The sequence below is a fragment of the Diorhabda sublineata genome, chromosome 2 (assembly GCF_026230105.1).
Source record: "Diorhabda sublineata isolate icDioSubl1.1 chromosome 2, icDioSubl1.1, whole genome shotgun sequence".
Classification (NCBI taxonomy): Eukaryota; Metazoa; Arthropoda; class Insecta; order Coleoptera; family Chrysomelidae; genus Diorhabda; species Diorhabda sublineata.
Window position 1 is genome coordinate 4,321,635 of NC_079475.1, and position 27,935 is coordinate 4,349,569.

A 27,935-nucleotide genomic window follows, 5' to 3' on the forward strand; every position below is an offset into this window, starting at 1 on the left:
TTTTATCAACTTATGGTCAAAGTCTTTCCCCAGCTAACATTCGTAGGTTGCTTAGAAACTGCACTTCATGACAGGGTCAAAGCGAGCGAGATAGTTATTGAATTAAAATTGACAATATAACCCTTCGTTTTAAAGTGATACACTCCAAGAATAAATAAGAAACTTTATAACAAACAGATACAAATTCCTATAGAAGGAATTGGTAGTTTAATAACGCCTGAAGCAATTTAGATTGGAGCTACCCAATTATTATCCCGATATGTTATGATATTATCCGTCCAAATTGCCAATAAAAAGATGATAAGTTATTCTCTTTAAATAATATCATGCAGAGTCTTCTTGGAGACTCCCTAGATTTTTTTACCGTTTCACTTTGTGCTAGTTCGACTAAATATTACTTACCCCATCTTTCCCAAAAATATTGCTTCAACTTTTGTACGCTTTGGTATTTTGACATTCTATTGTCTTGTGTAAAGTTAAGATCTGGTAGGTTCATAAGAGATTTTCCGAAGTGAGAATAAATAGTAGTCATATTGATAACTAGTTTGAAGATAATGAAGCATACAAATCAACAAATTCTTTTCAATTTTCCAAATCGACCCTAAACGAGGAGTACCACCTTAAAAAAAGGATTTCAAGCACCAAAGGCAATAGCCATAATCCACATGGGATTGATAATGATGGTGATGATGAAATAAATCTACCTAATACCTAATAATTGTATTATTCCATATGAAGGCAATGTTTACCATAAAAAACTACATGAGACCAAACTATTCGTATTAAATCAAAAATGTCATGCCGGTACCTGCTCTGTGTTATATTAAAAATATGAAGAACACTGTTATTTGTTGCTGTGAAGCTTCTGCTTTATCTACTATACCGTCGGTCGTACTGAATCGGACAAATAAATTCTGAGCTAGTTGAACTTAAAATTGTAGATATTCTCACTTCAAAGAGAAATTTGAATAGTACCTTTCATTTGAGACGTAGTAAAAACACGAGAAGCTGTTGATTTCAATGTTGACTTATAAGAAGGATGAGATTTGGACCATAGTTTTTCTTAAAAAATTCATATCATTGATAAATTTAATCTATATTCAAGTTGTTTCAGTTTTTTTTATAAAAAATATGATGACATACTCTGCCATTTTTACTTAGCCATATTCCAAGGAAAATAACTGGGTTCTAAGCAGAAGGCGTCTATTTATAGTATAATTCCTATGTTTATCTCAGAAAATATCTCTGTATCACTGCTAGTAATTTTCTTGAAATTTTCACTTTATAGTATATAGAATACCAATCACATCTTTTAGTTGGGATATATTCCCAAGTTCAGATAATACATAATTCGAAAAGTATCGAAAACAAAATTGTTCATCGTCTTTAAAATTAAAATATCGTTGATGAATACCAAAATATCCTATCCGTGAATTTCATACTACAACAGAAGAAAAATTTGGAGTATGAAGGATCTTCCACCTGCGAAGCACTTTTCTGCGGGAACATTTCATAGCATATTGAGAAAAGCCTGTTTTTCGTTTTTTGCTAAGTATGAATTTCTATCCTTTCTCATAAATAATAAAATTTTCAATAAGTACATCTATCACTTGGACAATGAACAAGGAGCTGAAGCCGCATCAAACCCAAAATGCCAGATAAACTCGATAGAGATTGCACAAAATTATTAAAACGATTCGCATCAACGGCACATGCCACTGACCGTTTATGTATATCATTGTAATATTGATAATGTAATGTTCCTCGTAAAGGTTCAATAAAATTTACCGCTGAAACTTGATTACATCATCATTTACGTACTAATTATAACACTACAAACAATTCAGTAAAATCACTTCAGTTTATACAATGCGGTCCATATGTATGGATTAAATTCAATTTCACCGTTATTATGTACTATGTGAAGAAAACCTGAAACAGGTAGATTTTTATTCTTATTGTCCCCTCCAGTACCCAGTCTGAATTATAAGGACCCCCTCGAAAATTTTAAATGAGAAAGGCAATCGTGTAGCACCTTGTTGAAATGTGATTCTAGTCCTCCCTTTAGTAATATAAAGTTTTTAAATCTGCAATAATTACAAAGAAAATTGATTTTTAAGATGATAAATTAACTCCTATATAAATTTGTCATTTAAATATGACTGTTTTGAACGAATACACCAACACTCATAACAAGCCAATGGAGGAAAAAAATCCACTAGATAGAAAAATTACTTCGGCATAGAATTGCACATCAACTTCATAACTAATAAACTAAAGAGTCGCATGTAAGAAATAAACAATTTATCCCTATTAAATTCACTCATCCGTATTTCAAATGAGCTAGATTCTCTTTTAACCTGACATTAACTCATAGTTTGCTCAGCATAATCTTTGTCACAATCATTGCAGCTAATTTAGTGATACTACTATTTTCCAAATGTTTATTAAACAAACAAGTCTCGTAATGTTGAATTTATAAAATGATTTTGAGCCAGCTCAAATCGATTTGTTAGTACAAGAGCAAAATTTTCTTACTTTCTTATTTCGATTTTGGAGAAGGTGGTTTTAGAAGAAGATTCCTTTAATTTTTGTCGGTTAATCAACAATACATTTTTTTATCATAACGGTAGAAACAGCCAAATCCTCAATAAAAATCCTGTCCTCATTGTACCTTCCAATGCTTAGTGAAAATCTCAATGCTAAGTGAAAAATTAATCACAATAACAAGAATTTCTCAGATTTCATTCGGTTTAATGATTTGGTTTTTCTAGTTTTTTGCTATTAGACTAATTATTATTGAGAATATGATAATATTACGTTCTTGAACACATTATAGATGAATTTTGTTTTCAATATTATTTTTTCCCAGGATATTTTCTGAATTCTTAGTCTAGTCATTTAAGGTAAGTTCACATAAGAAAATGAAAATTCCCAGCTATAAAATTTGAACTTGTTCATTTAACATTTAAAACTCCTCTTAAAACTAACTTATAATTCGATCTAAGCAACTTTAAAAATCAGGGGTCAAAAGTAAAAAAAAAAACGATTTTTTGCAAATAACTCGTTTCCTATTGGTTTTACGCTATTTGTATTTATTATCAATATTCTAGAGCATCGAATTCTCTACAACTTTTGTTCAAAAATTTTAATACGATCGTTTCTGAGATAGAGGGCAGAGCGCGCGTGGTTAGAATCTCGATTCAAATCAATTGGTAGTCCCGACCAAAATAATCTCTTATGAAGTTCATAAATAATTTTCATTTTTCATCAACAATTAAATCATATTTAAATATTTATTTCAGTAATGAACTCATCTATGTATTCAAAAATACTTGTTTCTTATTTCTGTCATTGAACAATCACTAGGGACATACTTTAATTACATTTTAATTGTATTCTCGTTTATGCTAATTATATTTCTAGTAGAAAATGATTTAGTACATCTCTTCTTCAAAAAAATTGGCAAAGCAAATGTTGCGCTGCGCTGCACTCTTTAACAATAAAAAAAAGTTTTTAAGAACATTTGTCTAGTTCTGGGATTATTTGAATGGAAGAATTGTAAGCAAATATCATTCAAGACGATAATGGAGACGATAACGACCTTGGAATTTTAGACGACGACGATGAAGAAGAAAAAAATTGAAACTAGAACTCATTGTCTTAATAATTATTTTTTATTTGCTGTTTTAATTTTAACAATCACAAATGTATCGAATGACATTTTTTAATAAACATTAATTACATTTTTTTCTTTCCCATTATTTTTTATCTATTTAAGAATAAGTACAATGAATAAGATTTGAATTATAATATGATTAAATTTTTTCTCTCTGCGATTTTGAAACTACATGGGCAGGTATGTGCTGTTAAATGTATTTATACTAAACTGGAAATAAATAATTAGGCAAAAAATATTTAAATATAATGTAATTATTGATAAAAAATGAGAATTATTTATAATTATACATTGAGCAACAATTTATAAACTTTTTAAGAGATTATTTTGATCGGTACTACCAGTTGATTTCAACCGGTGCGCTCTACCCTCTATCTCAGAAACGATTCACCGTAGGAAAAAATCTTTGAAACAAAAGTTGTAGGAAATTTAATGCTCGATAGTATTGATAATAAATATAAATAGCGTAAAACCTATATGAAACGGATTAATTGCAAAAAATCGATTTTTTTGACTTTTGCTCCCCGATTTTTGAAGTTGCTCACATCGAATTATATGTGAATTTTGAGAGTAGCTTTAGGATTTCGAATGAACAAGTGTAAACGACTTTACAGCTGAGTATATCGATTTCCCAAAATTCTTGTCTAAATCTCTCTAAAATGACTGGACTATCTACGCTTCATTCCCTCTTTAATTATAATTTTAAAAGTTGTACTATGTACATGTATATAAGCCTCGTGATTTCTGTACTCTTGAAATGAGTACATTTTTACTAACAAATTTATTATTCTCCTACATTATTTACTTTCCATAAGGATTTTTAATCATTCAAAATACTCAATTCAATCAAAAATTGTACGGTTCTAAAATAAGAAAGAGCCTGAAGGACAAAAAATTGAACTTTCCCCTGTACAATTCATTACAGTGGAGTTACGATGTCTTTAAGATTCTCAAATTAGATATTGATCTACAGGATGTGGACATCTGGTTTATTAATCCGTTTCCTTCCACCACAACGAAACAAATTTCAAGTTGAACGTGAGGTCTCTGAATATATCAATTACAATTGTACATTTGATTTACAAAATTCATCAGCTCACCTGTTTTCTTGATCCGGTTTGATCAATCGTGAATTTATAGTCCAGTTCTCTGAAAAAAATAACAGAATATTAGTTAATAATTCGAATTCAGAATAATCCATATATTATTTCGGTGTATCAAGAAATAATCAAATATTATCAATGGTTGTAAATGCCTTGAGTAAAATATGTCTGTATGGTTCAGATATTTATTATGTATAACTGGAAATATAGCATTTATACCAATAAATTGAAAATAGGTGCTGTGAGTGGGATTTTTTTGGGTAAGCTAATGTGATTATGTCTATGTATATTATGTATATTTCTTCCATTTTGTCGACCAAGTTAGTTTATTTCTAGAGAATGATATAGTGCATACTAAAGCGGTTAAAATTTGGAAGTCATAACATTATTTTCGTTAATTAAATCTTTCATACTGAAAATGAAGAAAGTAATAACTTTAAATTGGGGGGAGGGATCTAGGGAGGGTATGTATTCGAAAACATAGTGTGAAAATCAGTGCCGTAAATAGGGCGATGCCACTGGTCCCAAGCACAGGGCGTAGATTCTAGGGGGCAGAAATATAGCCAGACCCGGCAGGACGATCATTTTTTCGGTTTGCTCCTGTCAAAATACTGCTGCGCTCCTAGAGCTTGATTCATACATATATGTACCTACATGCCAGTATGATCATCATCAAAAACGTCTTTTAAATTAGACGAAATACACCTACCCGCGGACACCGATCCGCAATGGCCAATTATTATTATTTGTTGAGAGTAAATATCTGTGTGACGGCTTTACTTAAGGCGGGTTTCCTAGCAACGCACTTTTTGCGCGACGCAACGTAATTCGGTTGGCGTCAAACGCTGAGAACTTCTCTAATGAAAATCAAATGTAATCGTTTCCCCACACCGCGTAAAAACGCGCTGCCGTTATGCGTCAACCGAACTGAACGACTGCTCCGAGAGCAGTCTATTCAGTTATACTTTGCGTGTTGGTGAAGAGAAGTCCTACTCTTTCCTTCGATAAAATGAGTATATTTTGTTGTTTCATTCATTAAAAGACAATTTATCCTAAAAATGATTCATTCTGAAAATAACTTTTTTAGTATACACGTTTTTTTAATACACGATGTACAAGCGTTATACGGTGTCTATTAATTACTTCAGCTGTTGCGGAAGTAGTCTTTGAATTGGTTTCTGAGGACAAATCCTTCTGACTTAGCAAATCCTCCTACTCCAGGCAATGGTATCATATTCTCTACCGGCAGCTCATATGTATCTTCTGCTTGGTTAAATGGAGCACAACGATCACAGGACTCTTCTCTCAAATAGCTGTGATTATTACAAAAGGCAAAGAAAGTTGGAAAAAAATATGCCTACTGGATCCTCAGCTACGAAGAAACGGACTACATATACGTTTCTTGTTGATTTCTACGCCTATCATCATACCCTAATAACATTAAAATATCAATTCGTTCTTTTTCAGATAAACAATCCATTGTGACTTTCAATAAACTTCAACAATAATAATTTATTAAAAAATCAAATTCATAGCCAACTAAATGTATGTAATTGTTTCTTAAGGATGCCGAAAAGCAAAAAATATACAGGGTGATCCATTGAAAAAACTATAATACCGTCCGTATCACAAAACCCTTATAGACAAAAATTTATCAAAATCATACAAGCCGTTTTCGAGATAATTGAGGCGTTCCATACATAAAACTCACTTTGTATAATACATATATCACTTCTATTTCATCAGTTTTTATATTCGAAGCGTTCGAGTCTAGCCAACGTTCTCTCTCGTTAGTTTACTTCCAGTTGTACGGCATTAGAGGAAAGGCACGTAATTTTAGATAGCGCCTATTATGAGACACCCTCTTTTATCTATAACTTAAAGTTACCACCTAGCGACAGCCCCCAAAATTCATTCATAGGAAGGTGATTTATGAAATTAGTTGAATTGATTTCAGTTGCTCTTAAACATAGCACGTTAATATGGTTTTATGCATTTGTGGAATATCACAGTTTTATAAGTGTTCCTTTGACGAGATATTTTTGATAGAAAGATGAAAAAACTAACAGGTTTCGATTATTTAATTTGTGGTATGATAGTTGATATATCTTACATAAAACTTAACTTTTTAAGTTATTTTTTGCAGATGAGTAACAACAAGAAAAAAATGAAACAGTGTAATAGGTGCCATGATTAGTGCTGTTAATGTAGAAAGAAATAAGGAGACGGGGTATATCATGACCTCAAAACATTCAATGTTCCAGAAGTCATAGTCTATTCTAATATAATGTCATGTTTCCAAATGGTTCATTCGTTTTAAAATGGACTAAATAAAAGCTTGATTATTTTATTTGTTTCTCTTTTCCTTAGCAAAATTTTTCATTTTAGGAACCGTAAGTGAAAGACAAAAGAAGTGTAAAGAATGTCTAGGTAGGAAACAATCTTTACCTGCGACTTTAGAGAAAACGCTAGCTGATTACTGCATTGAAATGTAAAGAAAGGATTTTGGTCTTCGTTGGACAGATGTGAAATATATGGCTTTCAAGTTGCCAATTAGAAATAGTTTAGAGCATTCTTTTAGTATTGGAAAAATGTCCGCGGGTGAAAAATGGGGTTTTTAAACAAATACCCACAGTTTTCGGTTCGAACACCGGCAATATCAGTTGAGAAAGTTGGAGAATTTACCTCCGAAAACGTTGCACAATTTTTCGAAATATTTGAAAGGAGATGGACAAAATTGATTTTTCTCCACACAGACTATTCAACGTTGACTTAACAGGCATCACAGTTGTACAACGTAAACAAAGTAAAATCATTGGCTTGAAAGGAAAAATACAGGTTTGTCCAATACCATCTTAAACAGAGGAAAAACTCCTTACCGTTGTGATATCCATGATTGTTTCTGATACTTTTGTTCCACCCTTATTAGTGTTTCCTACCATCCATATAAATGGATTCTGACCGATATTTTTTCTCAGTGGTTTTCACATATTTTCAATAATTCACTAAACCAACCAAAGATGATCCAATTTTGTTATTGCTGCATGGTCACTATTTCCACACCAGAAGCATAGAAATTATAGACATCGCCAGAAATAAATGTGTTTCAATTGTGTGCTTACCGCCACTTGCTACCCATAAGATGCAGCCACTTGATGTGGGTTTCATGGCACCATTAAAAACCTTAACAAATAGAGACTTATTCAAAAAACAACCCCGGATAAGGTATGACATACAACAACATTTGCTCACTATTTGGATAAACTTATAATCGGGCTGCAGCAAGGGAAGCTTCAATCAAACCATTTAAAAAAACAGGTCTCTTTCCTTGCAACGAAAATGTCTTCAGGAACACAGACTTTTTAAAAGAAGAACAAACCCAGCCTTTACAGGAAAGAACTAATAATGAAAATGAGCATCCTTTAGATTTGGGTCTGGATCTGGATAATATTTAATATATTAGAAAAAACTGGTCCAGAAATCCAAAAAGAAAAGAGGCAGTTATTTATTCATTTCACACATATAACAAAACCCTTAACAGTGAATTAATCGAGAAAAACCGAATCATATTCCATTAATAGATCGCTACAAAAACAGCAAAGTCGATATCATGTTGTTATTATTTCAAAAAACTCATTCGAAGTTATGAGGAGCTCGTTAGAGTATGCCATCAGAGCCGTACTAAGTCAAGACAATCACCTCATATATTATGTTTCCTGAACTCTAAATTCTACCAAAAATTTATGACTCTACCATTGAATCACTGGCAATTATTTTTGTGATGTGAATACGCCCTTATTTACTTGACCGAACCCTCAAGATTTTAACAGACTAGCGTTGTTGTTCTCTCTCAAACAATCGAATACATTTATTAGACAGTAATTTGATGATAATGCGAATTTTTTTTTGTCCGTTTAGCTTTTTTTTAATTATTTTTTGAGTGAAATTGCAGAATACATATAACGTAACAACCGAAAAAATTTTTACAAAAGATTTTTAAACAGAAAACGGTGAGAGGATATAGTAAGCGAAAGGAAATTAGGAGCTAGGTATTTACATCGTGAATTCATAATTTTAATTAAAAATACCAAGAGCATAAGTTTTCATCCAGATGAAAATATCAATAAAAAGTTGTTTTATTTATCATTTATTGTATAACTATGTAATATATTCAAAAATGTCAAAAATACCCAGACTATATATTTACAACGAAGAATATTAAGAATTCGAAGTTATCTTTCTTCATACCGCTGTCAGAGGGAAAAAGGAATTGACTGAACTGCGTAGATCGTTTTTCTCGGTGGCTAGTAGCTATCTCAATGATCAACCATTAAGCCAAAATGACGCTTGTGTCTTTTGGGAATGCTAGATCAGCAGCTATCGAACACTGTTCAAGTTAACCATGGATCAGGGAGGACAATTTGAACTGGAATTCTTTCGATTACTTAGCCGGTCGACGGGAACTAACCACCTGCACACGACGGCATACCATCCACAAGCCAACGAGATGGTCAAGCGTTTCCAAAGGAAGTTCAAAGCAGCGATACGGTGCCATCAAAATGACCCATGAACTATCGGTCGTCATAGGTGTTTCACAGTGCGAAATGCTATTCGGACAACGCACGCGTTTATCCAGGAAATTTTTCGAGCCGGCGAGTCTGGAAAGTGAACCAGCGGAGTTTATCAAGGTAAGCTTAGCCAACATTTCGATCTCCTACGGCCAAACTGAACAAACTGTTCTACCACTACACAAACAATCACATATACACTGTCTGACGCGGTAAACTTCTACCTTCAGAATCTGAAGACGATAACTCGGTTATCAAAACGCGCGTGAGGCAGTGTAATTTGAGTATTGGTGTAATGGTACTGTAAGCAGTGTATTTAGTATTAATATTACCATTAATTTCAAAATTCCAGCTAAATACGGCAAAAATCTATCAAGCGACATAGCACACTGTTCGTGTCAAGATATGGCCACTGCAAAATACGTTTTTCTACGATACGACGGTATAAAATACTTGTTACAAATGCCTGACGATGGGTCTTACAAAGTAATTGAATGAAAACAAACTTCCATCACTCGAGTCCGCTGAAGAGAACAAATTGTAATGATCGACCGACTCAAACCGGCCTCTCAAACGACAATGGCGTGATGATCCACTTAAGAAGTGAACGGGTACTAGCAGTATTTTAAAATTCAGATCAGCAGTCCGTCGATAACCAATCACAGCCGATGGACTTCCCTGCAGAGTACAACGTACCAGCACACTCACATCAAAAGTAGCAGTAGCAGCAGCAAGTGTACATGTTAAGTTAACTGTAGAACAGTTTTTTAGTGCCACACCTCACATAGTTACTACCATGTTGGGAAAATCTGCCTAAGAAATCATTAGAAAAATTATAGAGACTACAAAATAAGTGTATAAAATTTGTACAGAAACTCGAACATTTTAAATGTTGATAAACTGAAACAGTTTGAACAAGTTATGTTAATATATCAACTAAAAAATCGTCACCTAGAAACACAAACAAATCTGGTGCAAATAAAAAACTGCCACAATACAAGAGAGAAGGAAGAGCTAGTGAACAAATTTGTGAGAACAAAAAAATCCCAAGACTCACCTTTATACAGAAGTATTGAAATCTACAAAAGAACACCGCAGACAATAACAGAACAAGATACTGTGACCTAAGAAGTTATCTCCAGAAAACAGACTGAAATATTTATTACTAAATTATAAGAAATTTGTTAATTTAATTTCCATTTTTGTTACATTTAAAATATTTCAATTGTTTTGTTAAGTTTTAGGCCCTGGTACCAGTCTCATTGTACTGTTCAGGGGTCAGAAATAAAGAGTAAAGAAAAATATTTTCAATTTCTTAATGACTCCTTTAGCGGGAATTTACTTACTTAATTGAGAAGCTCAAGGCGTAAATATGCAATAGATACATTCTATTTCCAAATAATATACAAATATATATATTTTTTATTGGGGGGGGGAATTAGGAATCTGCTCTCAGACATCTAGGCTGATCAATATTGTGTCTAGATAGTATCTGGTTGGCTATTGGCTGTTGTACTGCCGACCGACTAAACCCTTCCCCCTCATACGTTCATTCACCTGCAGAGAAGAGTGCTGGAACTACCGTTAAGTATTACTTCAGCATTCCGAGCGTTGCCTTACACTTATTTTAATCTGTACTTACTTCTATCTTCTTCTTTTGTCTCTATTATTTTCTGGATCATAACCGATACTATGTTTCATTTTTGTTCATCCTGTAACATATGGTGTAAAATATTATCTGGAGTAAGTGTTTCTCCTACACATTGTTCAACTTCAATTCGCTGTGGGTTCCATTTTGCACATACGAAAAATGTGTGTTCCGCGTCATCCATTTGGCTACAGTACGTGCATTCCGTTGTATTACTGATTTTAAACCTGTGGAAGTATGCTTCAAAACAGCCATGTCCTGTTAACATTTGACTAAGATAGTAGTTCACCTCTCCATGTTTTCTGTTTACCCACGTTCTAATATTTGGAATCAGTCTTCTAGTCCATTGTTCAGTTACTGCTTGTTCCCATTTGTCCTGCCACCGATTTAATGTTTCAGTACGTATCTCTATCTTCTCATTCCTTTGTTCGCCTTTTGTTTTGTATCGTTCCTCAGCCTGCAGTTCTATAGGTATTATTTCTGAAATCACTAGCAGCGCGTTTGTGGAGACTGTGCGGAAAGCACTACATACTCTCAAAGCTAACTTTCTTTGCACTTTTTAGCAAATATCCCTGTATTTGGTATATTTCAGCGTTTCATACCATACGGGAGACGCATATAACAAAATCGAGTGAGTTACTGCACATAATATTTTTCGTTTACTTGCTGTATGCCCATTTTTTTGCGGCATTATTCTACTTAGAGACAAAGCAGATGCTTCTGCTTTCTTGCAGACGATTTCAATATGTTTTTTCATTGTAGCACCTGCGGTTTTGTAGTGATTTCGTTATTCAAGACTTCGATGGTGAGTCTTCTTGCTTCCTTTCGATCACCCAAAAGTACCGCCTCTGTTTTTTCAGGTGCAAGATCAAGTTTTTTCAAATGCATCCATTCAGCTATTCTTTGTATAGCGATGTTAGCTTCTACTACTACCTGTGTCTTCATCTTTCCTGTTACTATTACTGCAAGATCGTCAGCGTAGACCACCAATTTTACGCTACTTGGCATATCAAGTTGCAACAAGTCGTCATAATATAAGTTCCAAAGGAGAGAGCCAAGTACCGAGCCCTGTGGGACACCGCAGGTTACTTCCATAATGGTATTACCTACAATTAGTGTCCGGCCCGTTAGATAATTTGTGATCATGCGCATTAGATATGGTGATATGTTTCGCTTTTTCAAGCTGTCAGCTATTCCTCTCCATGGTGCGGAGTTGAATGGATTTCTTACATCTAACGTTACAAGTAAGCATATCTTACGGTTTGCCCATGCCACATGTTATGCTTCTTTTGCGATTTCTAGAACTCTAGCTAGTGCATCCACAGTGGAAATACCTTTCTGAAACCCAAACTGAGAGTTGCTAAAACCTCCTCTTGCTTCTATTTCTGCAAGTAATCTATTTTTGACGAGGTGCTCAAGAATTTTTCCCATGCAGTCCAGGAGACATAGTGGCCTGTATGACGTTTTTAAATCGTCCGTTTTTTGGGGCTTTTCTATTAGCACTAGTTTCGCCACTTTCCATATTTTGGGAAATTCCCCCGCATACAGTTGTCTGTTCATCACATCGAGGCACTGTTCTGGCGGGTATTTCACTACACACTTAGTTATCTCTGGTGATAGCTTATCTGGTCCAGCCGCCTTCTTTGGTTTTATTTTATTTGCTGCCGTTACAAGTTCTTCCTGTGTCCATGGTATTATATCCGTCCTCACCATGTCAATATGTGGCCAGGTGGTTATTTCATATTTTGGAAATAGTCCACTTGCTTCCTTAAGTATGATATCCTGTGAGATTTCTGTTTTCGGTCTTAGTAGAAATCTTTTTGTCACTATTTGGTAGCCTTTCCCCAAACATCGTTTCGAACTTCCTCTATAACAGTTTTCCAGGAGTGTTTCTTCGCATCTTTTATCATTTTTTTCAAGTAATTTCTTTTTTCTTTATATTCGGCTCTTGCTTTCTCTCTTTCTTCGACTGTGCTTCCGGATATTCTGTTTGCACGTGTCATGTATCTCTTTTTACAAAGGCATTCTTTTCTGGCCTCACTGATCTGTGATGACCACCAGTATACTGGTTTTCTCTTTCCACTATAGTTATATGTGGGCTGAAATGTGCGTTGACAAGCCTTTTTAATAGCCGCCATGAGACCTTGAGGGTTTAGGGTGTCTGTTTCTTCTCGTATTTTTTGTTTTATCTCAGATATGAAGTATTGGATTTTCTTTTCTTCTATTTTCCATCCTTGAATAATTTTTTCAGGAGATACTTTTTGTGTTTCTAAAGACGGTATCTCAAAGAAGATGTAATTGTGAACAGACAATGTTTCTTGGTCTAGTACTTGCCAACTCCCAAACATTTTGTTTATATCATTTGAGACAAAGGTGACATCTATATGTGATGAACTGTTTCCTCGGGAAAAAGTAGGAGTATTTCCATGATTTAGTGAAACCAAATCTAGGCCTGCGGCCCATTCAGATAACATATCACCCCTTTTGTCATTTTCAATCGACCCCCATATTGCCGCCTTCGCGTTAAAATCTGCAGCTATTAAGCATTTCTTATTGCGCGTTCCAATGGCGTCTTTGAGTTGGTTCAGAATTATTCCGAATACTTCTAATGTAAGGTTAGGTGATATGTAACAACTAAAAACGACTAATTCTGTGTATTCAATCCACACGAAGCCCTTGCCTCGTCCGCTATTTAGGACACGAATATCGTTATTGGTAATGCCTATAGCTGCATCAAAATTTTCATCAACGTACCATTTTGAGTCTTTTATGAGTATTTTATTCGGTTCACTCACTATTGAAATGTCTATATTGTTTACTATTATTGTTTGCTTTAGCAGATCGTGTGCAGGTCGCCTGCGACCCAGATTTATTTGTACAAATTTAGCCATTTCTTAGCCTGATCCCACTATATCGCCTTTTGTGATATCTGTTCGGTATCTTGGGCAACGCATGGTGTGTGGTCTGTGACCAGATTCACTACACATTAAACAGTAAGCTCAGTGCATTTATTCTTTTGGTGTCCCTCCTTTCCGCAGTTTTTGCAGCATTTGGATCGATCAGGTCCGCTACATTGCCACGTCGTGTGTCCAATACCCCAGCATTTGTAACATGTTAGCACATTAACTCTCTGCCTAACGGTGCAACTTACAAAACCTATTCTTATATTTCCCTTATCCGAAAGTTTTTTACCAGTTTTTTTGTCAACTACAACGGTTGCTATCTGAGTCTCTCGGAAACCAGGACGAAGATTACTGACTGAAACATAATCTGTTTCGCTTCCGGCCATAAGTGACTTCACTGCTGTTTCAATCTCTTCTTTACTTGTAACCGCGTCGATATTTCTGACGTGTAAGACCGCTCGTGGTTCCTGTCCCCCAAGTTTTCTTATCTTCCCTTCTCCGTTTATATCTTTTAATGCGTTAGCTATGTCGTCTGCTCCTCCGCTATTTCGCTCCATTGTAAGTAGCAAATCTCCGGCCTTTGTCATTCGGGCTGCCTTTACTTTATTGTTCAAGTTTCTATTATGTACTTCTTTTTTAACTGCTTTCAAAAGCTCCGCATAAGAACGATTTCCTCTCTCGATATATAAAGCTTCGTCACTTGACTCTCTTCGTTTATTTTGTTTTTTTAGTGTCATACCGTCTGAGACAAAAATTTCTACATTTAGTTCAAACTGCATCAGAGCAATTTCTACTGCTTTACGTATTTCAGATAAATTCAGTTCCTTCTGAAATATTACCGTAAGTTTCTTTATATCTTTTTTCTGCGCAAGTTCGGCTATTTTTGCCGTTAAGCAATATATTTCAAAAAGCACTTCCATTGTTTCTTTGGATTCGTCTATTCCGGCTACAAATATACTCTTCGCAATTTCTTGTAGTTCATCGGTTTCATCAAAGTGTACCTTACTAGTAGACTTAAAATAAGCTACTTGTTGTGGTTCTGGTTTGTTCATTAAACCCAGTCTTCTAATTTCAGGCACGGCTTCTGCAACTTTACGAATGGCCATTGATTTTCCTGCCGTTTTTGGGTCTAGATACACTACAAGGTTATTTGAAACCGCTTTCTTCTCTAGGTTATCTTGGATAACGTTTGTATGGACAAAACACCTTTCGTCCCAGGGTACCTCAACAATGCTTTGCAAAGAGTCTTTATTTATGCCAGGAGCAGATATCTCTTGTATCTCTTGTAGCGTCATTTGTTTTTCTTGGACATCCATATTATTAGTCTGCGCTTCCTTGTTCTGCTTCATTATACTAACAGTCTGTACTCCTATATCTGTGCTACTTCTAGCAGCTGGTTCTATTTTAGCCACTTCTACTACAACACGCAGAGACCATCATCTCAATCGGATGGGACAATTGTGGGACACTTCAACTTGTCGTTAATTCTAATATATAACTAATAATTTTTAAACTGCAGTGATGAAATTAGTGGACTGTATTCCAAATTGTGATTATAATTGATTGGAAGATGATGTTGGGGGAAGCTGAACGAAATAAATTCATTTTGCAGTTACTGCACATATGCATAACAGAATATACAAATTTGCACAGTAACATCTTTAACGGGAACAAATGATTCATGTTATAATTCTTTCTAATGTTAAATACATTTCCCATTTTTCTAGATGGAAAAAGGAGGAAATTGAGCTGAATAATTTGTGGTAAACTCAGTTAGCTTACCTTCACTCTCTGAAGACGATTACTTGGTTATCGAAACGCGCGTCGGACAGTGTAATTGTTAGTGTTGGTGTAGTTGTGGTGTAAACAGTATATTCAGTCCGATCGAGACCACATTTTCAAATCGGTGGGTTAGGACATCAGTATTGATAACATTGAGATAATCTGAGCACCTAATTTTCTTGATTTCTGTTTTTCTTGCTTTCAAAGCTTTGAATAGAGAATGAAGTGACCAGCATATACGAGGATGTATTGATATCTAGTTGGCCTAGACAAGTTCCATGCATAAACAAAATGTTGCGTTACCATAGCAACGAACAATAACTTATTAGAAGTGTCAGTGTAGAGTTTGACGTCAAAAAATTAAACTAGAGTTACATAATAAATTAAAAGAAGAGCCATCATAAAGTATTTGTATATAAAAGGATTAAGAGGTAGACAGAATTACGAAGATATGCTTAATACCGTTGGTAATCAATGTCCTTCGTATGCGACAGGGGAAAATTGGACTGCAAACTTCAAAAGAAACAAATTTTCCATTGAAGATGATGACCGATCGAGAAGGCCAGTTTCTGTGATAGTCCCCGAAAATATCGATGCAGTTCATGACATGATTTTATCAAACCGTCGAATTGGGCTAAAACGAGTATCTTAATATTTCATACGAACGTGTTCATCATATAGTTAACATCAATTTGGACATGAGAAAAATTGCTGCAAAATGGAGCCACAAATATTTGAATGTTGACCAAAAACGTGCAAGGAAAGACGCATCGCGTTCGATCTGTGTTCGATTTGAAAACGATGTAGACTTCCTAAAACGAATTGTTACTACGGAAGAGACTTGGGTACATTTATAAGATACAGAAACAGAGCAACAATCGATTGAATGGTAACCCTCTGGTTCTCCAAGAGCTAAGAAGTTTCATGTCCAGAAATCTGCAGTTTTTTGGAATTGCCATAGAGTAATCATGATTGATTGATTGAAATATAGTTCAAAAGGTCGTAAATTTTCTTCCAACGAGGAGGTGATAAAAGCTGTGGAGATCGGGTTTGCAGAACAAGAAGAAACATTTTTTTCGAAAGGCCTAGAGACGTTGCAGGTTTGCTGTAATAAATGTATCCAATTAAGAGGAGAATATGTTGAGTAATTAAATATTTTGACATTGAAATTTTCGTTTGGTTCTTTAGTAGGCTAAGAATTTTTCAATATATATTGTACTTCTATTTGTACCTGTAGATTGGATGATATAAGAATCACATTTTTACGTTGAACAATGTCATGTTAGATTTTAAACTTGATTTACCAATCTGATTATACACAGTAGAACTTTTTTCAACTCAAAATTTAATGCTCTACTCCTCTGCAGATATAAAATAATTCTATCAATACTTCAAGCATGATCAGAAGATGATATCACTGTTTCAGAAGAACAATGACTTAACTGTAACATTTTGAGTAATTGCTTAATGGTATCACGAAGCCATAAAATGTATGGTAAAACAACGACGTAATTGTATTTCGTCTCTTAGCCGCTAGAGCGTAATTGTGTCGTTTCTGAAACATCGGCTGTTTGCCCCCTCCAATCAAGAACTGTAACACAACAGAAAAATAGGTAAGAACAACTCCAAAATAGTGTATATGATTTGTATTGTTAAAATAATAGGTCCATACTTTAGTTTGGCCTGATAAACTCTTTCAAAAAGGAATAATTTTACTTAGACATGGTCTTTTTTTAGGTACATGATATCAATGTAATTGTATGCCGTCTAATATCTTGATATGAAAGCTATCAGTCACAAGTATGTAATTCGTAGACTCACACAAAATGAAGGAGACGCAATCCACAGTATTATTGAAAGAAATGAGAAAAAAAGAGGGAAACCTCTTGGTGTTAGGATATTGGGCTATGAAGATTACAAAGACTTTAAGAAATTGTATAATGATATGACAATAAACATTTCTAAGGATTTTAACAGAAATACTTTTAAATTATCGGTGAAAGTATTTGAAGAAGGAGCTGACAAATTTTTGTTTAAATACAGCTATAAGCAAAACTACTGGATTGAAGTTACATTCAAACCAGCTAGGGATAGGCAATTAGGCATTCAGGCAGGACAAACTAAGAATATTAGTTTGAAACCTGCATAGGCAAGTAAAATCACTCTGCCTGTCAAAAAAAAAAAAGAATTTATCAGCTTATTTGATAGGAACATGATTCCCAATTATTATACAATGTTTTATCAAGCTCTGTAAATTCACATGTTTTTTTTTTATTTTATAATTTCTATTAACAAGAGTTAAATTTCAGAAATAAAAATTAACTTTTTTGTAAAAATTTTATTTTAAACTAAGTAATTCTGAAAAGTGGTTAGAACAAAGACTGTTTTTTTTCTATAATTGTTTAACAAATAAAAAGGAAACAAGAATGCTGAATAAAGCTGAATAAAGTAAAATAAGATATGATATAATATGATTATTGTATTAACAGAATATCTACACATGTCTGCTGATAATATGAAAAATCTTCTCAATTACCTGAACGCAAATAATGTGGGAATTGTCCTATCAGCACTTACAATAAATGATTTTATAAATATATCATCGACTCCATATAACATAATTCTATTGGTTCACCCTGTAACTTTTCCAAAATTTCGGTTTTGCTGAAATATTTCCTGTACAAATATGACAACAGTAAATTTCTAAATGACTTTGATGAACTTCTATGGGTAGCAATTTTGAATCTTGAAACTGGGGTTGCAGCTTGGTTTGATCGTCAAATGTAGATTCTTGATATGATAAATTTCTGTGGGTTCTTTGAGACTGGGGCATTATCGAGTAAATGTTTTATTTGATCCTATCCAGGTATGTTTTTGAAATGAGTAAATGCAATCGTTATTTTCGAATATGATGTTGCAGTTTGAAATTTTCCTAGATTTGAATTTTAGTTTACAATTTTCATTAATTGGTGTTATTTTCTTTGTACAAATTATTGTATTCCCATTAGTTAAATGAGTGAAAAGTAAAAAAATTTTTACTCGAACGTAGTTGCAGAGTGAAAAGTCTTCGCGGGGTTCTTTTGCGCAATACCAATAGGTTTTCTTGCATTCTTCGTTTGCCCATTTTGTTGATGCTTTGAAAATCAATGTGAATGTATACGGGGATAGAAGGATATTATTTGCTCTACTAGGAATAGGGATACTTTTGGAAATGGATAGTATCTAAATAATTGAAATTTTTTTCTAATTCTGTTTGTTTGATTAATTTGAAATTTTTTAATTACTAAATGATATTGCTCTCAATAAAATTTGGATATAATTTCTCAGATTTCTAATTTGTTCTAACTGAACAGAAATAATAATCTCGTTATTTAATCTGTCATTCAAAGTATTTAATTATTTGAGAATTTTTTTAGCAAATGCTTGAATTTTACGTAGATTAGTTTGCCAGCGTTGAGTAATCTGTCCTGCAAACGTATTTCAGTTATAAATTTGTTTTCGCTTAAATTAACATTTTCAAATGTTTTTTGAATATCGTTCAAGTCCTTTTGAGCAAAATTACTATACCGAGGCCATCTACTAAACCTCTTTTAATTACGATACTTTATTTGGTCGGTCATACATTCTAAGTTTATTGATATCTTCTGAAAGTGAATCAACATCTCATTGATAAATTTTTGCTGAAGTTATTGTTGAATTGTCAAGTCTACTAGCAAAATGAATTTGATTTAAAACTAATTCACTATATTAGTTTTCAATTTCCTCTCTTCTTATACTAAAATATACCTTATAATAATTAACTTTATATTTTGCCAATCCTAAACTATCTAATATATACCCTGGGTTCTCAATTGTTTGAACTTAAAGTGCCTGGCTGACTATCTTCATTAATAACCTAGAAATTACTATTTTCAATCATATGTTTTTTTATCTTTTCCTGTTTGATAAACGCGAAATTTAAGAATAATCTGGAATAGTTTTTATGAGAAAAATTTTATGGTTTTTTTGTTTTTCTAGATATTCTTCATTAAAATATATTCTCCACTAAGATCAATACACTTTTGCATGCGTTTGAAGCATTTGTAGAAGAATTGCTTCTATTCCGATTTATTTTTGATCTGCGAGAATGGGAAAAAATCATTGAGTGCCAAACAATGATTGTACGGAGGATCAATCATTAATTCGTGTTTTCACTGGTCAAAAACGTTTTTATTTGAAATGATGTGTGAGAGCTCGCATTGTCGTGGTGAAGAATGATTCGTATTCTGCGATCGGTTTCCCTACACTTCTGGCAAACAAATGCTAGTATAACGTTTCGAATTGACCGTTCTAGTTGCTCCAAATGGTGATATGTTATTGTGAAACAACATAGATCCATCATTAGTTGCTTGTCAGGATCTTAAATTTTTTCAACATTTTTTCGTACCAATCAAATCAAGATTTTTTTAGTGATTCTCAAATCACGTGGTATCATGAAAATCAGCAAAGCACGGTGGCTTCAGATGGTGCTTCATCACCAAAAGTCAAAGCGAGTTGATCGGCACACTACTGTTTATTTAATCAACAGCGAAAGTCATAGAAAATCATCGCACGATTTAATTCATTTTCTGACCAAGATGAATGTTACAAGTATCTGTAAGCAACTCAAATGTCATTCCAATGACAACACGTTCTGAATACGTTCACCATCAAAAATGTCGTATTTTATGATGGCAAAATCAGATTTGACATATTCACTTTAGTGTTGCTATATCTCCAAACTCAAGTAGCAGCCCCTCGTATTACGTGATAGATTTCTATATAAATTTGTACTAGAAACTATAACTTTATCGCATTTGCTCAACCATTAAGTTTCGTTTTATTTTCCACACAAGTATCTAGACTTTTAAAAATGAAACTAGAACTCTCAGGCGACAAAAGGTGATAAAAAAGACTGAAATTTGATGCTCAACACAAGGAAGACAATTTATCACTCGCATAACATATTTTCTCGATTTTTCATGGCTCGAATAAGAAGAGTAAATAACAATCATTCTAGGTTCTTTTAGTGTGGAGACGGTATAGAATACTATATACAGTGTGATATGTGTGTGTGTCAGTATCATGAAGAATATAACTTCATGAATGTTCACAGCAGTTATACACATTATAATATTGTAATAAGTCAATTGTAGTATATATATATATATATATATATATATATATATATATATATATATATATATATATATATATATATATATGATTCCTGTGATGATGAAATTCACTGGTAGCTTTTTATGACGTGCCTGTGTATTGTTTATTTAATTAATTAGGATATTAGCAACCTTAATAGTGTTACCTCTACTTATACACGATAACTGGTCATTTTTATGCGTGAACTTTGAATATGAATATAATATTATATCAATTATTGCTTTTTCCGGCTTTTTCTTATCTTTCTTATCCTTACTATAGATGATATAGAAGAAAGACTATCCAGGGAGTTTGTTGAGTTTTGTTTTTATTGTTCAAAGAATTCATTTCATGTTCATAAATTGTGTACTGTGTCTTCAAATGGATAAATCAAAAATGTTGTACACAGAAGCGACCCTTTTCTGTAGCCTTTCAGAATCATTTTCTCCATTAATTATGCTACTTGGTAGTTTATAACAACTAATGATCAATCAGGCGAAGATCCATCTCATCTGAAACACATTTTCTTTATTGAATCCAATGACATATGGCTTAGAAGTTAGGCTTCTATGATTTGACACCACAATTTCGTTATTCATCGAAGTGAAATCATTCTGAGTAAGTTTCAATTGAGCCAGCATACAGGTGTTCGTTATTCAAATGATAACACTGGCCTACACAATTTTCGTAACACGAACAACTATTTTTAGAATGCTAGTACCTTTTATACGTCGATTGCTACTGAAGTTTCGAGATATGGCAACACTGATGTGAATATGTCAAATATCACATTACCATTATGAAGTTTGACATTTTTAATGGTGAAGTAACTTAGAACTTACAGCTTACAACATATGAGTGCTATTCGAGTTGTTTACTTATACTTGAAACATTCATCTTCATCACAAAATGGAATTAAGCCATGAACATCTTCGTGCGATGATTTTCTAAGACTTTTGTTATGGGTTAAACCAACAGCAATATGCCGATGAACTCGCTTCGATATTTGGTGATAAAGCCAAACGTGTTTCGTTGCTTTTCCTAATTCAATCGTGGCCGTACTTCGCTACAGGATGAATTTCGTGAAGGTCGGCCAGAATCAGCTGCTTTGTTAAAAAAACATCGATACTGTGCAAGAACTGATACTGCAAGATTCAATGTTCGAAAAATCCACTGAAAACATCCCCAGAAGACGAATCATCCTCCACCTCGACAATGAGAGCTCTCACACATCATTTCAAACAAAAACGTTTTTGAACTGTCGAAATATCGAATTCATGACTCACTCGCGATACGGTCTTGGCTCCCAATGATTTCTTCAGATCCAAAATAAATTGCCAGGTCAACGTTTTTTACAGCTGAAGTAGCGGTAAAAATGCAAAAATGCTACGACAGTTGGTTCATACGCATACAAAAATGTATTGATGTTAATGAATCAACATTTTATCATATCAAACCTTGAGTAGGAATCTTCCTATAATAAAAACAATATTCATAAGCTTCCTAATAGACATCACTTCAAAATGTGTTCCTTTTTTATCCACCTATAGTGAATTTTATGAGGTTTTATTCAATTGGCCTGTATTTATAAGCAGAAAGATCTAAGACTTAATTAACCATTTAATAATTCCTGCCTGGTTCCAGTTCCGGCAAACCATATTTGAGTGTTTAAAGAAAGTTAAATGATTTCGCACGTGATTTGGAAAGAACTTCTTGTGGACCGTTTTAAAGAGTAAAAGTATTGATAACGAAACGAAAATCATTTTTGGGAAAAACTCCGTTTTCCCACATTTCATAATTTCGTTAGGTATATGTTCTGATATCGATAATTTAATGCGGGAACTCTATATCAAACATTCTCCTTGAATAGTGAATAGTGTTTGTTCCTACAACATAGAAATTTAAAACTGTCTATATTAGTTGCTTATTTAGTGACAATCGAAGAGGCTAACAAACATGTGCGCCTCCTTTTAGATAAAACTACAATTCAAAGGTTATCGTTATTTTAGTGATACTCCAGAGAGGCTATAAATACAGAGGGTGAAAGATTCAATTACCTGAGGCAAGTCTTTCCTAAGTTAGTGACACTAAGTTGAAAGAGAATATTTTTATTTGACCACGAAATGCAAAGATACAGGATTTCTATGAGAAAAATTGTGAGATATGAGGGTTATACTTAAGCTTTGAAGTAGAGAAGTAAAAACAAATATTTAAAATTGGATATGGCTCTATTGTTTTCCGAAATATAGATAAAGATAAATTCCGATTGAGGTACCTCAAAAACATGTGATTTTAACGCATCAACCACGTCTTTAGGTGTGGAAAAACATTTACATCACAATATATATTTGATTTGAGGGAATAATAAGTGAGAGTGCTAGTGTACCATTTAAAATTAACGCTATACGTCGATATAATATAATAGTGGCGACATGTTCAGTTTTTCCAAAAAGCAGGCGACTATTTGCTTCGAAGTGCTTCCAACTTTTGTTGGATTTGGCTCGACTTAGAAGACCTATACAGACTATTGTCGTTTAATTTCAGGTTCATATGCATAGATACATGATTCGTTGCATGTTATAATCTTATAGAAGTCAATTGAAGCATCGCGATTGATTTTTTTCTACGACGTGCGTTTTAACCCACTTTCCCACAAGCATTTTAGTTTTGAATGTGTCACTTTCCCGCACTAGTAAAATTATGCAAATTTTGACCTTATTAGATAGTTTTTCACTTCTGAGATTATAACTATAGTTACTACAGGTAAATAAATATTTACGAAATAGTCCATCAAATAAAATTTAAACCTTTTCTAACTTTATGTAGCATTTTTAATTTTTTGAAAATATAAAATAATACAGATATTTTTTTATTTAACCATATAATTGTTACTAAAACGTCAAAGTTGTTCAGAACGTCTTGGATGTGACCGAATAAGTACTTCTTCTAAATTAAACCACATTGAACCGAATCCGATACAACAATAATAATGGATTCATCCGACGAAGAACTTCCCGTTGGAATAAAATAATTTTTGAAAAACGGGTTGGTATACTTTTTTGTATATACGGTCGTAGAAAAAATAATTCTCCTTACTCATACGTAAAGTGTCTTTCCCGCACTTGACAGCTTGACAACTGCAGCCGCGTGCGGGAAAGTATCACTTTCCGCCACTTGTTAGGAAAATAACTATTTCAGTATTTCTTTACACCAATCGACACGAGCTCTTTCTTATTTTTCAAACTATGCGGTATCCAACGCGAGTAAATATTTTTAACAGCCAAAATTTCATGCAATATTAAACGTATACAAATGGAACTAATACGCAAGTAAGCCTTAATCTCAAGGTGTGTCACATGATGATCTTGCAATATTAGTTCACGTACAGCATCGATGTTTTCTGGCACAACAATCGATTTCGAACGATCTCCAGTAAAACATGGTGGCTCGAGATGTTGTTTTATCACCAAGAACTTGAGCGATTTGATCAGCTTACTGCTGTTACCCTGCTTGCCATAAAACAAACTGATGTTTTTTTATTAAATGATGACGCCCGTCCTAAGCTGGGCGGTTCTGGTTTTCTAATGGATAGCCCACTAATCCTCTTGCCCACGTAAATCTGATAAACCGTAAAATATAAAAGAAACTTTTTATAAACCTCGGAATCCGTTTGATGTTTGCTTTTCATACGCTTTTTTTATAGTAAGTAGTTCATATACATTGTTTCTTTTGGATAATTTCTATTGATTTATTTGTTTTGTTTATTTATGTTCTATAAGTTTGGAGAATTCTACTTGTGGTATATAAATAAGTGTATATAGCGCAGTTTAGGTCAGTTTATAATAAATAGTCAAAGTGAACAGAGCTAACTAGTGAATTAATCGAAGAATTTGAATGAATTATTTTAAGTTAGTCAAGTCATAGTGATAAGGGAATTGATATGAGTTAGTTAAGTGTAGTGTATAGTATTTAAATGAATTAAGAACGTAAGAGACAGTGTTTATCAATTAACCCAGCGAATAGAAATCGTATATTTGCCGACGTATAGCAGAACAGAGAAAATATTTACAGTAAAGCAGATAGCAAGATACACTGTTAATTAGTGAAGAAGTCTGAAAAACTGGTTCTATGTTCTATACTAAACATAGCTCCTAAAATGTGAGCGTAAAAAAATTGCATCAAGTGATATTGAGAAGAAATCGTGAAGATAATTTGAGATATTATATATTCAATCCGTAAAAAGTGAAACTGAATAGATAATTGACAAGAGACTTCCATAGACTTGAGTTTGTTGACACAATTATGATTTAAGTTTTCCTGGGAATCGTACAGAAAAGCGATGAGAAAATTCAAAAATCAGTGATCTCACACAATGTTTTGGGAAGATTTGAAAATCGCTAAGATTGTTGTATTGAGGTTACCATTCAAAATTTTGAATATACTCGTATGTTGTAACAGATTCCACTTTATCGTTTTTAATATTCTTCTATACATTGAAAATCATTGAAAATTATGAGAGATTACCAAAATTGAATTTTTACTGAATTATAGCCATATCAATGTTTGGAATAATTTAACTACTACTGATAATATCGGTTATATCTTGAGAAAACCCTTACAAACAAGAATATATAAAACTCAAGGAAGCCATTTCCGAGATAACTGAGGCCTTCTATACTCAACATTCTGAGAGGGCGAAGATATCAATTGGACTTCGAGAGAACTTATTTTGTTTGAATATAGATTAACTAATCATTTCTTGGATTGGAGAATAATCACGACAGTTCCTTTTCATTATATACATTCGTTAATATTTTGGCTCCATGGTTTCATTTTCATTATCATATTAGGGTATAATATGATTTCATAACCTCTTCACCAATCTCCTCAAATTTATGGTGAATGAATTTTAATAACACCGAAACAAGTTAAAATAGTTATTTATGTAACAAGTGCAAAAGTAAGAGTTTGACAAAACGTCGAGTGCAATAAACACTTTTTACACGAGTTTCATACAATTTTTTAAAAAGTTAGGAGCTAGTAATTAGGAATCATAATACTATTTTTCCAATTTTCAATATTAATATTTATTAGTAAACTATTGGGACGTAATCTCGTGTATTTACGGTATATATCCTTCTTCAACCTCACCTCTGATAACAAAACTTTGTTCCTTGTCAGTTTAAGAAAGTGGCACTTTCACAATTAATATTGAACTTCTTCTATGTGTTCAATATTTAATTTTTGAAGCTCATCTCTACAACAGGCACCTGTGAAGCCAAATATTACAGCGGCCCACAGCAAGTAATTTTAAAATGTCTTACAAAAGCTAAACAATAATTACTGACTGACTTTTCATCAAATACTAGGACTTCGCAGCTTCTTTTAGAAATTGATAAATGTACCCTCTATTATAGTGTATTTCGGAAATGTATATAGCAATAAAATGGGAAATTCCGTCCAGTTCGGCTCAATTTCGCTGTTGGCCATAGGTGTAGGTCTTGAAATATTGTGTAGGCATTACTTAGGTAGTAAATTATACAGTTACGTTTTGCGCTTAACAGGTACCGTTTAACCTTTTATTAGTGCCTCTGCCTAATTCCAACCCTATTTCAGATTCGGCTTAACCATGCGCCGTAAGGGCAATGGTGCCAAAATTTTAGACCTTTATAAGTATATTTGTTTAACGTATCAGAACTTGCAGTTAAGCCGTAAATATTGTTCACAGTATTATAAGATTAGTAATAAAATGGCGACATTTACACCAAAGAAAAGATGTTCCAATAATTTTCCACTATCAGTGAATGAAAAACTTTAAATGTACACGATTGCATAAAATACGATTACCCGAAATTTACTTTACAAGAAACTGTCGACCGATGTTCCCAATTTACTGGAGGTGGATAAAGTTAAAGAAAGATAGCAGGCCAAGTAGAACCTCCCAAGAAAAGTCCAGGCAGATCAGTAAAAGTCCTTGATGAAGACACCTAAAGTGTAATTCGAAGAAAAGCTCACTCTTTTTATTTTGAAAGAGAAATACCCACCCTAGATAAGATTTTAATGGAGCTTGACCAGGACGACAGTATTCCGTTGATAACTAAAAAACTTTTAAGGACCACTTTGAGAAATATGAAAGCGATGAAATAGTTTCCTGGCAACGAAAATACTTAAAAAATATAAAACAGTACAGAACAGAGCATTAGTAAATCTTTTATCTTGATGAGACGAGGAAGGTTATACAATACCAACAATACAACAGGTATTAAGGTGCCTTCAGCTAAAGGGAGAAGATTAATAATCGTCCATATTGAAAGCGAAGAGGGATTTTTAAAAGAAGGTTTGCTAACCTTTGAGTCGTGCCATACGGGAGATTACCACGAGGAAATGGAATCGGATGTTTTTGAAGACTATCAGTTATCATTCTCGACGCATAGAAAAGACTCCAACTTCATCTTGCAAAAAACAAGAAATTCTTGACTGGTTAACCATCAAAAGTATTGAATTTGAAGATAATTTGATAAAAAAAAGAACTATTAGCTATAGCAAATTTACACAATTATTGTTTTATGAAATACGCCGTGGAAGATATAGTAGAAAAACCAATTGTAACTGTGCTGCGCACACCGCCATATCATTTTTAACTGGCGAAAAGCAGTCCAGCACATCATTAAAGAAAAGGAGATAATGTGGGATCTTGACTACTTGATCGATCGGATCGTCGACCCGTTAATTATAACGTCAAGAGGAGATGACAGTTCCTCAGATGACTAAGAACATTATGATTTTTCATAATTCAATTTCTGTATAATGTGTTTTTTATATAAAGTTTAGTAAAAAATAAGTGTACTTAATACTATGTATATAATGCCCAATCTTTATTCTGTTAAAATAAAGCTCTTTCCTTTTTACGAGTATCCGTACGCCTTTGGCACACTATTTTCGGTGTTTAGGAATGGATAGGAATAGGCTAAACCCATATATTGACCCAAACCCGGGTGGTACTACCTGCACAAGATAGAAAAAAAAATTATAATAAAATCAAAGCCAAACTATGAAAGTGGCTCAAATATTCATTGG

General features: G+C 33.5%; 2 protein-coding genes across 2 annotated transcripts in view; both read right to left on the reverse strand.

Moving 5' to 3' along the window:
- The window catches only part of LOC130453164 (uncharacterized), a 519,843-nt gene that overhangs the window by 210,702 nt on the left and 281,206 nt on the right, over positions 1-27,935 (reverse strand). The window contains exon 2 of the mRNA XM_056792772.1: positions 4,780-4,828. The gene's annotated coding sequence lies outside the window, so the exon portion shown is untranslated. The remainder of the gene's footprint in view (positions 1-4,779; positions 4,829-27,935) is intronic.
- On the reverse strand, positions 12,825-13,889 carry LOC130453168 (uncharacterized). The gene has a single exon (XM_056792778.1). The coding sequence runs from the start codon at positions 13,887-13,889 to the stop codon at positions 12,825-12,827; it is 1,065 nt and encodes a 354-aa protein (XP_056648756.1).